Source organism: Pipra filicauda, unplaced genomic scaffold (genome assembly GCF_003945595.2).
Source record: "Pipra filicauda isolate LSUMZ 115617 unplaced genomic scaffold, ASM394559v2 scaffold47_size6085603_pilon, whole genome shotgun sequence".
Taxonomy (NCBI): domain Eukaryota; kingdom Metazoa; phylum Chordata; class Aves; order Passeriformes; family Pipridae; genus Pipra; species Pipra filicauda.
In genome coordinates, this window is record NW_024104620.1 from 2,310,914 (window position 1) to 2,326,003 (window position 15,090).

At 35.8% G+C, this 15,090-nt stretch overlaps 1 protein-coding gene across 8 annotated transcripts in view; it reads right to left on the reverse strand.

Annotated features, from left to right (window-relative positions):
• LRP1B (LDL receptor related protein 1B) overlaps window positions 1-15,090 on the reverse strand; it is a 669,756-nt gene that overhangs the window by 226,234 nt on the left and 428,432 nt on the right. For all 8 annotated transcript variants that reach the window (XR_005565475.1, XM_027748979.2, XM_027748987.2 and 5 more), the window contains 4 exons: window positions 9,855-10,035; window positions 6,976-7,195; window positions 5,231-5,420; window positions 163-285 (listed from right to left, as the gene is read on the reverse strand). Coding sequence is in view for 7 of the 8 variants with exons in the window: in XM_027748979.2 (XP_027604780.2) it covers window positions 163-285; window positions 5,231-5,420; window positions 6,976-7,195; window positions 9,855-10,035 (714 nt within the window). In the remaining variant the exon portion in view is untranslated. The remainder of the gene's footprint in view (window positions 1-162; window positions 286-5,230; window positions 5,421-6,975; window positions 7,196-9,854; window positions 10,036-15,090) is intronic.

A 15,090-nucleotide genomic window follows, 5' to 3' on the forward strand; every position in this document is an offset into this window, starting at 1 on the left:
TTTATTATATTTAATAAACTGTCTTCAACTAGAATCTTTATCCAAGGAATATTTCTTTATCTTATAGAACCTCTAGGAGGCCACACTCCCTTGTTTTGTTTTTTAGGTCTGACTTGATCCCTTGACATCAGCATCAACTCAGATGTTCTTTAGGAATCTTACTCATGCAGGTTGTTCTGTTTTCCTCCAAAAGCTGATTATCAGCACAGGCACAAACTCTGCCTCCGGGAATGGCCAAACACAGAGTGCTGCAGCCTCCATTATTAACACGACATGCATTGTCACCTGGGAGAAGAAAAAAAAAAGGCAACTTTAAAACCAACAGCCATGCTAGAACTAGATGATTTTTTTTAATTTTTTTTTTTTAACAACAAAAGCACAGGAAGAATTTTTTACAATTATTTTCCTCTCATTTTCGGGACATATTATTCTCATAGTTTGGTTACTGCAGGTTATAATACTTAAACATATTTTGTTACAGGTTGTAATACTCTGTAATAATAAAAACCACATAAAAAAAGCCCTGTACCATCAGCCCATAACATTCTATCACCGTTTTTTAGGAGGAGAAAAATACTGCAAAATATTTGATACAGCTACATGCACATAGTGCTTTCAAGAAATCAAACAGTATATAAAGGAATGTTCTGAAGTTAACTGGCATGTGCACATGTTAAAACAATGTGACTGCAAAAACAGACTAAGTGAAAAATGGAAAAAAGAAAGGAAGTAAATTAAAAGCTTAAAATGAGATCCAGAGCAGATAGAACACAGGCAAAAACGCCACTACTCTTTTCTGAGCACACCTGCTATTTCTTTGCTTTCTTTTTCGCTGTTAATGTTTCTTCCCAAGAGCTGTGCACTGTTCACACGAAGATGCTGACAGCTGTCAGGTGTTTTAATCATCTACCAGGGGCTGCTGCATTCCCACCACCTCACTCCTTAGGCAAGCAGACTCGAAACCACTGAAAGCCCACTGAAGCAAATGTTACAATTTCTGTTTGTGTCACTTTGGTCATGACCTAATTGCTTAGATATGCACTGCTGAGGACATCCAACTTGTCATGATCAAAGCTCTGTTGGTGATAAGTGACTGTGATCAAGCAAGTTATAAAATTTCATGTCTGCTGAACCTTTAAATTAAAACAACTTTTTTTCATCTTCCTGTTCTGGTAAAAAGCAGGTGCTCCTCTCCCTGCTCCTCCTCTTATGGTGCACAAAACACTCATCAGCTTCCTGAGCTAAAACAGACTCCACACAACTCCCTCTCCTCAGAGTGCCATCACTTCACTTTTCATGGAAAATATAATATTACGTTCACATAGATGTAGCTGTGAACATGAATATTAAACTGTCCTGTCAGAGCCATAGCTGTATGTGCAAGGAAGTCTTTTCAAATTACCAAATGAACATCAGATAACCAGCAAATAATTTAAGAATTTGAAAATTTTCAAATTTTAAGATGAACCCTGGTATGTCTTACCGTACAGTAATACTTACTAACCTTTTATTATACTTTTTTCTGACCCCTCATACATCCTTTCTTAGATGAAAATGTGTCTACAGTCTGTTAAAAACCCACTGAACTTCCAAATAAATCTGTGCAAAATGATTAATAGAGAACACTGTGAAAAGCCACTGTGGCCATTGGGACAGAGGGAGATGGCAAAAACACAGCTGTATAAACAGGGAAAACGGGAATTCTCTATGCAGCGTGAGGGCTGGATCACAGTTTTAGATAGAGCAGTTCCAAAATAGACTGGGAACTTTATATACATTATTGGATCTTGACTTCATGTCTTAGACTATGGCCTAAATCACTACAAAAATCAACTCCTTCATTACATCTGTGCTCACCAAAGCCCAAATAATTGAATAAAACATCAAAAGAGTAAGAGATGTATTTGCTTCTGAATTTTGGAAAAGCTCAGGTAAAACACAGTCTCAGAAAAAGTAGCCTTGAAATTCTCTACATCTTTACACAGCCACCCACTACACAAATCAAAGGATGTCAGTAACACAAAAGATTTAAAAAGTTATCAGAAGCTGCCAAAAGAAACAACCCAAAATATAATCTTCAAAAGTGAATCCAAAATTATACAGCACAAATCAAGGAAATTTGAAGTGATTTAATTAAAGAATGCACATGTGTTTGTCATTTCACTCAAAAAGAATAAGCCTAAAGAATAAAAGACTAAATCAGACAAATACAGAAAATGCATTGGATAGTCACGATGATTCTGAAGCCCAATGAAAGCTTAAAATAAATAACATCAAAATTAAAACACCTGATCAAAGTCAACTGCTCCTTCTTGAAGATAAAAGTTCCTACTTAACCTCATAATTGGGATGACAAACTACAGCTCAGTAGGTTACTTGCAAAGTAAGTGATAAAAGAGAGGATGATGACAAGGAATACGGAACTACCAGGAGTCAAAGCAAAGAGATCCTAGATAAAAAGGTTTATAAAGTGAAGTCTTCAACCTGAAGGTGCAATGAGATCTTCAGTCCAATCAGTCTTGCTGAAGAGACTCCTAGGCTAAAATGTCTCCCAAAATGCAGTTCAAATAGGTTAAGCCTCTTTATTGAACAAGCTGTGGAACTTTTAAAGCTACCTAGTGCTTAGGAAATTAAATTTCCTCAACTACTGTTCATAACAGCTACTTTATATGGGTGTTCTTAAAATAGTCCCAAAAATTTTAAAATACTTTCAAAGCTATTATCACGTTTTTCATATTTTGCCAGCATTTAAAACAGCTGCTGCCCTGACATTTACATGTGACTAAAATTAGGCTGATTTCATTTTAATTAGCTAAAAATTAGGCCAGAGCTAAAAAAAAACAATGTAATTGTATCTCAGTCATCGTTCTCAGGGAAAAAAAAAAAGTATGGCAACCATACACATTTGTTTAATCTTCTCATTTAAAAGATACACTGAAGTATTTGTTGCATTTGTACCTGCCTATAAAAATAAGCTCAAGTGCCGTTGAAGTTGTGTAAGCACACTTAGGATCATACCAGAAACATGAAGAGTAGCAGACTAGGGCTCAAGCAGCTCTTTGCAATCTGAGGAGTTAAAATATGAACTGATTTCAAAAGAGGCTATTTTAACTGCTGTGAATGCACTTACACAAGAATTATTTACATATAAGTAGCAATCTCCCCTTTCACTGCAGTGGAAATATCCACAGGCTTGGCAGACTCATATGCTGACTGTAAATCTAACTCCTATGACCCTTTGGGTCTCTCATAGAGACCCAAAGACTACGCCTAAGAAAACAAGATGAATTCTAATCTCCAAAAGCAAGAAAAAAAACCCCACATTCCTCCACAAGAGGATCATGTCTCAAGAGATACAGAGACGGTGAAAAACAACTCTCCTCAAGGATGTACCAAAAGCTTTATCTCACCATACAAAGTGCTAAGCTAAACAGGATTAGCACAGTCAAGTATCCTGTAAAAGACCCCTAATAAAAATGCCAGTCTCAATTCAACTATGCCAAAATTAATTGACATGGTTTTTGCTTGTGTAGACAGTGACAAGACCAGCAATATCAAAACAGTAACCTCAAAACATGAGAGCTAAATATTTCTAAGGTATGTGCATGTAAGCTATAAAATATAATTCACACCATAAAATTAACTACTATGGTTTTCTCTGTACCATGTGATCCAGCCTTGATCTTGCTCTTTCAGAAGAAACACACAAACAACAACAAAAAAAAAAAAAAAAAGGGGGGGAAAAAAAATTTGACTTTCTTTAAAATAAATGTTTATGCTCCTTTGGGAAAAATTCAACATCAGCCTCACTGAGCATGACAAAAAGGGAAGATCCTAAAGGCTGCTGTTAGCTAACAAAATTCCAATTGCAATTTCAAACAAAGAATGTATTAATGGGCCAAATTCTCTCCCTTAAGACTTAAGCTCTTTCAGCAAAAATGTCTAAGAGGTAGTACTTCCTCTCCCTGGTGCCAGCTTATTTGGAAGCTAATAGCAATTGCATTAATTTTTAAATACCCCTTTTTTCTAAAAAGAAAGGGAACTTCCTGAGTATTGGCTAAAGCAGCAGAAATACCAAATAGTTAAAGCAAATAGTGCATCTTCTATTAGCAGATACAATTCAAGGCATTCTGAAATTTGGTCAACTTGAGGGTAGATTTTGGGGCAGATTTTGCACAAAAAAACCAAACCCCCAAAACCAAAAACAAACAGACACCAAAAAACCAAACCAAACCAAAAAAGAAAAAAAAAAAAAACAACAACACAACAAATCCAACAACACCCCTAAATGAACTATACTTCTACATGGCTTTGAAAGTAAGAGAGAGTCCCTGAAAAGCATTTGTGATAAGGGGAATGCTGTTATAATGACCTTCACATAGCACAACAGGACTACACATACTAGTTTGGTTTAGGTATCCAAAATTTAGATATTATGGTATCAAAAAGGAGAAACTTTTAAGCAGTAAATAAATAATGATCTTTTAAACAGTATTTTATTTGTACTGACTCCTGATGTTCATTTTTATGCTTGGTAGCAGACTAGAAATATTAACTAGAAATATGCTTTAACTAAAGACAGCAAATATTCAGCAACTTTTCTGAACTCTGTATGCAGTAAATTGATTTCAAAGTTTTCTTCTATAAAATATGTTAGTAAGTTCACATGTGTAGTAGTAATTTCATTTTCTAAGCTCCATCCACTTGCAAACCTATGGCCTTTATTTCATTTCTCCACTGATACAAGTAGCTACAACTATGGATTTTTCCCCTACTCTCGAAGAACTACTTACTCTTATTCTGTGCAACATACAGTGTTGCTGTAGACAGGATGTGGGAGAAAATTTAAAAAGGAAAAGAGATGAGATCATAGATCCTGTCTAAGAAAAGGTAAATATAATCAATATTTTATGCCTATGAGCCAATGCACATATGCTACCCATTTTATTTGATACTTTCACAGTATCTCTTGGACATACCAGAAAAAATGACAATAAAAGCAATGTAAATACCCAGAAGAAACTCAGCTATAAAGTTATGATTCACTTTCCAGTAATTATGAGATGATCAGCTTCAACATCAGTGGATTCAAACACTGGAAAGTATCTTTGTCATGCCACAAGTCATACTTGGTTTTCTATTCTCGTTCACCTAGTCACCTCAAAATACTAAGAGATTGTAAGGAAGAAGATCCTTTTATAACAGACCTTCAGAGAAATTGTGTAAATACCTTGCTGTTTACGTGGATCATAAATCTGGAGCCCAAACAAAGGTGGTCTTTCACTTCTCAACAGTGTCACATTCCTTGTAAGCAGATCCAACTGGAAAATTGACCCATTCATATAATCCGTCCAGTAAATATAATTTCCATGGTGTGATAGCCCAAAAGGATGATTCAAATCTTTCCCACTGTAGACTACCTGCAAGTAATTAGGGGTAGGTGAGCATCATTAATTATTAATTTTTCAGACAACTTAAACTGGGAAATAGGAAAGCTGAGGTAAGTACTGTGCCCAAACACAACTTAATGCAATAAAATCAAGTAAAGAGTGCAAAGCCCTTCTGTTCACCAGCATCAACATCTAACTTCAAAAAATTTTGTATAAATTCACTGTAAGTGGCCACTGTCAGATAACACAGGAAGAGGCTGCCCAGGGAAGTGGTGGAGTCCCCTGAAGGGATTTAAAAGACATGTAGATGTGGTGAACTTGGCAGCTGCAGTTTGGAATGATGAGTTTCCTTCTGGCTGGGATCCTTGCTTGAACTAATTCCCAAAAGTCTATTTCTATCTTGCCTCTAGAGAGAAGGAAGCAGTTCATCAGATGCCCTACCTTGTCTCTATTTATAGAAGCAAACCCAAGGGAACAGGGAGATAAAGCCAACTAAAAATACAACTACTTTGAGGTGACAAACATAGTTCTCTTTAGTCCTTCAAATTTTCTTTTTGGGCTTGGAATCCTTTTGGTCAGAACTCCCCATCTCAGTGAAATGCTTTTGATCAAAAAGCATCAATCAGTCAAAAATCCACCAGCTACTGGTGGAATTAAGGACCTCCCCATCCCCCCAAATCTTCACTATACTGACACAGAATAAAAGATGTGATTGATCCAGTTAATTGTAGGATATTTTGGTTAAAATTTAACAACTAATGATTCAGCATCAAAAGCAAGTATCTTCCAGTTTTTTTTAGCTACATAGATTTTATTCAAGTAGTTATGCATTTTATTTATATCCCAGGACTACAGAAAAACACTTTCCAAAAGCAACCAGAATCATTCTGTGACACACTTAAAAATAAAACCTGTAAAGACAGGTGCTTCCTATTATTCACCAGTCATCAGTTTTATGAAGCAGACAGTAAACCTTTCTTAAATTATCAGACTCCAGTCTAAGCTTTAACCATTTTTGAGATGTTTTGTTCTGTGCTTGTTACTTCCACAGAGCAACACAGAACCTCTCCACAGACTTGTATCTAGCTAGAATAGGCAAAAAAATAGGCAAAAACTAAAGCAATCTCTCTCCCTCTTACCTCCACTTGTTGACTGCTGCCATTCTACATATTACCACAAATGCTCAAGCAGGGTATTGAGATTCATCAAAACCAGCTTATCAAGTTAAATAAAAGGCTCTCTCTGGCAGAGCCAAAGAAATGGTTTTTTTCCTACTAAAAAGCTCTTTGTAGCTTGATTTGAGTTCTTTATGGCCTAATCAAAACATAAATCATTGTCACACAAGAAAAATAGATTTTTAAAAAAATAATCAAGTTTAGTATCACTTACTGGAGATGAAAATTTTAAGCTGCATTACAGTCTCTCACAGGAGAATGCCAACATCACCTGCTTCAGCAGAGATGATGCTGGACATGCCTCAGGGTTATGGAGACTTTAAAAACCTTGAGAAGTATTTTTAACATAGCACAATAAAATCCGGGGAAAGAGCCTGCCTGTGGCAAAAACAGCAGTATTTTTCTTTTACCTTCCTGTCAGTTCCATTCAAAAATATCCTTTCAATGTGATCGTAATAGGCATCACACCAGTACAACACATTGGCACGATAGTCCAGAGTTAAACCATTTGGCCACAACATCTTTGATGTTACAAAAATCTGCCGACTGTAGCCGTCCATCCAGGCCTTCTCAATCCTTCCCACACTGGCATCTATTTCATCTTCTTCCCAGTCTGTCCAATACATCCATCTGTTAAGTTATAAAAACACGAACACTCAGATACCATTTTAATCATGTGAATTATATTGTAGACTTTTAGCAACAGTTCATCTCCAAGCCAGAGCAATTTTGACTTTGGCATGTTTCTCTCCATTGCTGTTTCTACAACTGTGTTTACTCTCCCTGTGTAGTAGATGTGGCTGAAGTGACACTTGTGTAGTTCTGCTTATATTGTGATGAATTACACAAATATCAAATGGGCCAATAGCCAAGAAAGTGAAAGAATTCCTTAAGACCTTATTTAATCCCACCAGAATTATGATTTTTTTTTCCTTAAACAAACACTTGTATTGACTTTACCACAAAGTTCAAACTTTTGCAGTGAGGTTTTTTTTTGGCCTAGTCTAACTTGCCTTTATGATGCAAATCTAATTTTTATTATGCTTAATACTATTGAAAAAAGTTGCAATACATTAATTAATTGCACTCTAGCTTAGGAGCTACCTGGCAAGGGATAACTTTGACATTCTGTGAACTTCAGATCCCACATGAAAGCAGCCAAATTGCTCAGAAAACTATTATGAGCACTTTGTCCACCACAAAAATGTTTAGAAATATTTGCTGTAAAAAGTAGTTGGAAAATAGCTAGTAGGCAATTTTAACATAGTTTCATGGTTTATAGTGCAGCAATGTAGATTAAAAAAAACCCTCTGACAAATAGGCACCTTTCCTACTTTGGAAAAGTTAAGCAAGATTCTGTTAAGGAATCTACAATATTGGCTCAGATGAGTTCTATGAGCTATTCTCTACTGGACACTACAGAATACATTCTAAATATTTTTTTTTCATTATTGAATTAATCTGATTATTATATTTTATTACAGAATTTGCTGGTGAAAACTGTGATTTCAACAATTTAAAATACACAACTTGAACTTGTAAAAGGATTGTACAGGATTTCAGTTATTAAGTATTAAACAGAGTAAAGACATCATACCAATCCTAAATGGATCCTATTTGTTCAAGTTGAATGATTTAATTGGGATTGATGTGCCTTACCTTTTATTTGCCCAGGTTTACATTTCTGAAATAACTTCTGTGATCCTAACACACTTAATGGGTCTGCACTTTGAAGAATGGAATTTAAATTCTGAATTTACAAAGGAATGAATCACTGAAGTGAAAAATTATTTTGTTATCACACCTGTGTATATGATATCAACTGGTAAAAAAATTTAATCAAATACACTTCTGTATAATCATAATTTGATTTTTATTTTATATAAGGAACACGGAAAAATAAAGAAAAATCGCACCATTGTTACACAGGTTTGCAGATATGCAAATGTAGTTTTTGGTTGGTTGTTTTTCCCCCCCCCTCATCTTTTTCAAGTCATCCACTAGAAGGTTATTTTGGGTTCCTTTAATGTTTTGGTAAATATACGCTAAGAACATCAGTCAATTTTTGATCCATGAGCCGCATAAACTTTGTTGCATATTTGACTGAAATAACTAGGTTTAATCACAGAATTATAAAACCTGCATATGTCTTGAAGCTCAGGCAGATGCAGGTCAACATGGTACTTTTTTTACTGGAAGACAAAATATGTTTTACAAATATTTATGTGAGTGCTCAACAGCAATTACTGAGCTTTTCTCCATTAACTTTTTGTCTGTACTTATTCTAGTTATCATGTCATAAGCTAAGACACGCTTACAGTAACAGACATTTACATCAATGTGCTTTAATTGTATCTCAAAATGCAGTTAATGCTTCTACACTGGTTAAATCAAGACTAAAATAGTTGAAACGTAATTAAAATGCCATAATAAATGCTATCCCTCAGGAAGAGCTTCCATGAAGGACATGCTATTTTATTAGGAAAGTGTTTTATATAATAGCCCTTTTCAGACAATACATCTTCATACACTATTACATGTGCCATGTATCTACTGAGCTGGAAAATTTAACAAAGTAATTGTAGGTGTGGTTACGGTTCGTGGTCTGATTTTATACCCTCACTATCTGACCTTAATGAATTGTAGCCTTTCCACAGTCACTTCCACTCAAAGACATGCTCAAAACAGAAAACCTGGTAGTGTAAATATTTTCTAGTAATAGGAAAACAGCAGTCAATCCAGCCATGCAAAAACTACCCACCTACATTGTTCTCTAGTGACAATTCCCTGAATAAATCTAACTGTGAATTCCTAAGTAAACCACAACTATACCACATTAATTTAATGTTCTTTTTATTATGCAGCCTATCAAAACTAATTATGCTAATAAGTAATGAAAAGTACCTGTCTCATTTAGTTTTGTAAAACAACGTGTACAAGGATATGGGTATAATTATCTTCAGAAGCTGAGACTTACAAGGAGAGAAATAAAGAAGAGCCTCATAAAGTTCACTTAATATTAAAAATTCATACAGGTCTTACACACTCAATTTGTTTGAGAAAAAGGTGAATCACATTGAGCTTAACAGGACAGACATTTAGTGGTGGCTGAGCAGATATGTTCTTCTGATGGTTTCAGGTAAGAACACTGGACAGGAATTACAGATATTATAGACTCCTGGAGAATTCCAGATTATGACATGACTCTACAAACCTCATCCTAAGCAAATTCACTTCTGTATTTACACTATAAAGACAATCATTAAACAAAAATCAGTTTGCTTCATACCCATTGACAGGATCAACAACAATTCCTCTAGGGTGGGACATGTCTCCCTCCAACAAAGTTTTTCTGCTCTGAGCAGCTTTTTCTAGTCTGGCGACAGCAATTGTTTTCCTGTGGCCATCATTTGTCCAATAAAGATTATTTCCAATCCAGTCCACTGCTATGCCTTCTACATTATCAAGATCTGTTGAGAGAGAGAAGACAGCAGTAAGAGATTAATATTATTTACGTTTTAACATTATCCATTAATATAAACAACGGACATGATACAGTCCACACAGGTAAATTAGATTATTTCTTTGAATCTGAATCACATCTGATGTGTCTGTCAATATTAGTCTCTGCTAAAGGTACTTTGCAAAAAAGACTAGTCATACAACTTGTGTATTAAACTGTAAGTCTTCATATGTTAACCATAGGTGGCCCTGGGAAAATCACTATTTAATAAAATCCTACTTAATTTTAACCTTAAATAGAATTAACACTCAAATCAAGCACAGGTTCCAGGATCAGCTCTAGTACTCTAAATTACCTTGCTTTTACCTAAATCACAAGTTTCGTTCTTATTTAAAAAAAAAAATAGGCAAAATGGGCATTCAATTAGCATTTGTTCCATTGTCTCTTGACCGTACAAAACACCACAGCCCGAGTTGCTCCCCACAGCTTCGTGCATGAGCAAACTGCTCCCAGGGTGAGCGATACACGAGCAAAGAGCAAGTGGATGTACTGATGGGCTCAGGAGTTTGACAGTGGCAGGGCTCCATCCACAACAAAAATGAGTTAACAACACTCCTCACAGACCTGTGGCGATTCCCCCATTTGAGAAGTTGTAAAACAATGCCCCAAGCAACAAGATTTCCCTCAGACTTACCCAAGGCTCTGCTGCTTCCCACGTTATCCCAATTCCTTAACTGACAGCATAGGGTCTCTAAAAAGTTTTCCAGTTCTATTCTATCATATTCTTTGCCTTTTCTTTTACGAAGATCTCAAAGTCCAGGTGTGTGGGGTGAGATATGGAGAATTTTAGTCATTCTCTCCTGTCCTTTGCAGTGCTGTGAAGGCTGAAGCACAACCCAGCTTTAGGCAGCACCTTTGCCAGGCAGCTGATCCCTAACCAGCCCTCTGGACACTGCACAAGGCTGTCGCAGTAAAAAAAACTGATAACAACTTGAAGTGTCCAAAACTATCTCATTCCCTACAATAAATTGGTAAAATTATTTCTGATGCACTGGAATGCAAAGCTCTTTGACCAAGCCACAGTCTACTTAGTATAGCACAGAAAACCTTTGGCTTACTACAGCCCATAGATAACCTATGGTATGTCAGCAACACACTAAGATAAAATATGACAGTTTTACTCATACAGTGAAATATTGTGCTTTTTATGCACTTGGATGCATTAACAGCATCTATAAAAGGTGCTGTTTCAATCTCAATAGCACTGCAACATGATAAATTACCTTGGTGCTTTTGTTGAACAATGTTTTTTAGTGATTGTAATACCATCATATTATAGCCCCTCTTAAGTTAGCAGAGCTGTAATGTTTTCAAATACCTCGTCATTGCAAAACTTTTCATTTTTTATTTTTATAACAATTTCCCTTTAAAAAGAAGCAAAACGCATTTCAACATAATGTTGAAGTATATTAAAATTATGATATAACTTGCATTATATACTAAAATTTAAAAATAACAAGCATAACCCTTATTGAGAGAGATAAAAATAACCATTACGAAGAGAGATAATTCAGACAGCATGCTCTCAATTTTTTAAAACAGAAAACTAAAGAAGCTGAGGGCTACTGAAATTCATAGTGTAATAGCCGTGTCATATTTTTAAAATTGCCTTTTCCCCTTGGTGGTATACTCTGTCTGGGCACATGGCAGTGAACAAACAGCAGAGATGAATAAAGACAAAAATGAAGATTATATATATGTTTTGTACATTAAATGAAGGAAATTCTTGACAACAACATAGAAAATAATTGAAAAATCAGTTTAGTTGTACTGAAAAGTCAGCAAGGCCTAGAATAGTTCAGGATTCTTTCAAGCTTTAATGATGTCTGTAACTCCAAGTGTGCAATCATCCTACTCCAGGCATATTGCTTATGTTAAATTAAACATCATGGAGATGTATGTATATATGTATGTTTATAAAACTGTGATGTATTTTACAGTTGCTAGGTTTTGTTTGCTGCTTTCTTTACTTTACTCCAAAGTACAATCTACCACCTGCAGGATTTTAATTGTAATTGGACCTCCCTTTCTTTACATCAAATTAACTTGAAATCGTTGTGAAAGTCCAAAAGATATTACAGATATTTGGTACCCAGCGAAGTTATCAACTAAACCTTGTTCACTTAAGAAACTAGACCTAAATTTAGTAAATCAGTCGTGGGTGTAGAGATGACAGTACATCCTGTGAGACACGATGTAAGAAAGTTATGGGGGAAAAAAAGAGAGAAGTTTTCAAAACATGTTTTAACATTATCCATATTTCTGATACACCTAAACATCACTGTACTTTTGAGGAACTATTTTAACTTGTGATCTAAGGAGCTTGAGGGAAGCAATGGTGTCAAAATGCACCCTGCAGGATATGAAACAACAGTATGATGACATATCTAACCCAGCAGCCACCCAATCTGACAAGAATCACCCCAAATTCAGAACAGCCAAGGGTCAGTCAGTGTCTGAGATCAGTGCCAGCACCTCAGCCAGGTCTCCCAGGCTGACGGACAATGTCGGTTTTATTTTCAGTCTCTCAGTGCCTTTGCTACATTCTTTTGAAAAGAAAATGTCAGAGCCAGTTGGGACTTTCTGAGAGTGGAGAGTGGCCTTCGGTCTTGGAGTGAAAAAGTATGTTGAGAAAAGTGCAAAATATGGAAGGGAAAAGAACAGAATGTTTCACCAAGGACCTGGAGCCCAAGGCTCACGGAGAAAACCTGCTGAGCAGACCAGGCAGCAGAGACAACCCTCAGTTGTGAAAGAAATGTCCTTTAAAGCTCTGAGGGGTCTCAGTAGGTTTTTTCCAACTCAAGAAAACACCAACATGACTAAAATCAAACTTGAGGACAAGGTGTTCAAAACGTGTTTTATTTTTATTCCGTCTCACCCTGTCATTTTGGGCTAAACACAGTTTTTATACTAATAAGATCAGCTTTTTAATGAAAGTGTTTTGCTTTCTTTCCTTCTTTGGGAGACAAAACAGTGCAAATATGGACTCCACTGGTATCAACAGCAAAACTAAGTTTAGATTAGAATGTTAGATACCTTCTAAAATTTACAAGCCTGTTGCTCCAAACCTATTCAGTTTCACACAGTAGCTACTGCATGTGAGCTACCATGCCTTCTGTGGGATTTATGGAGCATATGTGTTTCTAAACTAAATACAATCTAAGTTAAAAAAAAAACTCACGTTAACTAGATTCTAAATATATCAGGAAGTTTTAAAAATAAAGGAGATTTTTACAGCACAATCTTATAGAGGCAAATTTCATTATTTTTGTGAAGCTATTGTTTAGAGTTCACTTTTATTTCACTATCTAAAAGCTTTAAATGCATTCCTTACTTTTTAAATGGGTTTCACAACAAGTAGTAAACAGGAACAAAATAATGGCCATTGTGGTTAAACAAAATTGATTTGACTACAGTAAACCAGTAAAGCCCATTCAATACAAAAAGAATGAGAGAGCAAAATACCATTGTGATCATTATTCACTTGCTAATTGAAAAGTTAACATTTGTAATTCTGGAAATACTACCAGAATTTTACTATCAACAGTAGTATGTGGGCTACAAATACGCTGAATATAGATATAAGATTTTTAAAAGCTTGTAGTTCTAGCAGCAACAATTTGCCACACTGCTTTTAAATGTGAAACACATTATAAGCACAGCATGTAATTTGGTATAGAACAGCTTAGCTCATCAATGTCAGTTAGATCATGTACCTTAATAGTGCCTAAAATACTAGATAAACATAAAAACTGAGGAAAAAATAATTCTGCTCTATACCAGCCAGCTAAACAGCATCCAAAGATCTTTACAGACTTACTTTGGCCTCGTTTAAGCAAAAGGCATCCCTTGATCATCTTTATTAGCATTTACAGTAAATAACCTGTTAAGGCTCACACCAACCCCAAAATAACCAAAGGGGGACAAAGACAAGTAGAAAATCCAAGAGTTTGTATTTATGTTACATCAACTAAACAATATTTAGATCCCTTTAAAAATGTCTAATTTTTTCCCTTTTTTAATGTGAAAAACTGATTTTATATGCAAGTTTGAAAGCTTAATTATAACAATTTCTGTTGCTGGTGGAAGCACACAGCTCTGGTAGTTGTGCTGCCAACTCTGGCCTAGGCTGTGCTTTGGGCTGTCAAATAGTTATCAGTACTACCCAGCAGTTTGTTTTCCAAAGTGAAGAATATGAAATCACAGCTGAAACTATATGGGAAATCAAATTCCAGCAGTGTTAGGTGCTCAGTGATCGCAATTCCCAGTCAACAGGTGGTAGGATCAGGCTCTTGTGCAGGCAAACTGTAATTATCTGAGTTACAGTGTTGTTTGAGTGAGCGTACCTGTTCTTGAAAAACCTGATAGTCACAAAAAATGAGAACTTCTACTCTGAGAAGTGGTACCTACCACAGGTAGAAGTCCTTAGCAACATGCTGTTCAGAGCAAATATTAAACCACCTCCTGACACACCTGATTTTCTGTAGTAACCTTCCACCAAGGAATGATTTAATCTGTCCCTGCTGAGTTCTTGAGACTTGACAAGAATAAAAGCTGAGGTGTTACAGCTGGAGGCCATATTAACTTTTTAAATCATGAAAAATACAGTAACAAATGTTCCTTAAACATACTTTAAAGTTATGAAACTACACCAAGTTCAAACTAACAATGTAAGCTCCTGGGGCAGGAGGGGGTGGGAGGAGGGAATGACAGTGACGGTTTTTCAGCCTTTGCAAATAGCACCACCAATAATACATCATCAGAAAATCCATAACTCTTTTGGTATTGCATTAGTGGTTTTGCTATGTTGTGTGTATGTTCCTTGCTGCTATTATAATGTTTACATCTACATATTGCCTGCTCCTTCCTCTGCTCCACATCTGAATTACTTTGTTGTAAAGTGAAATGTGTGTTCAGTAGGAGAAAGTGAGCAGTGGAAGTTCTGTGATGTACATTATCCATTCCCATACTCGCAGTGAAATGAAGAATTACCAAACTGACA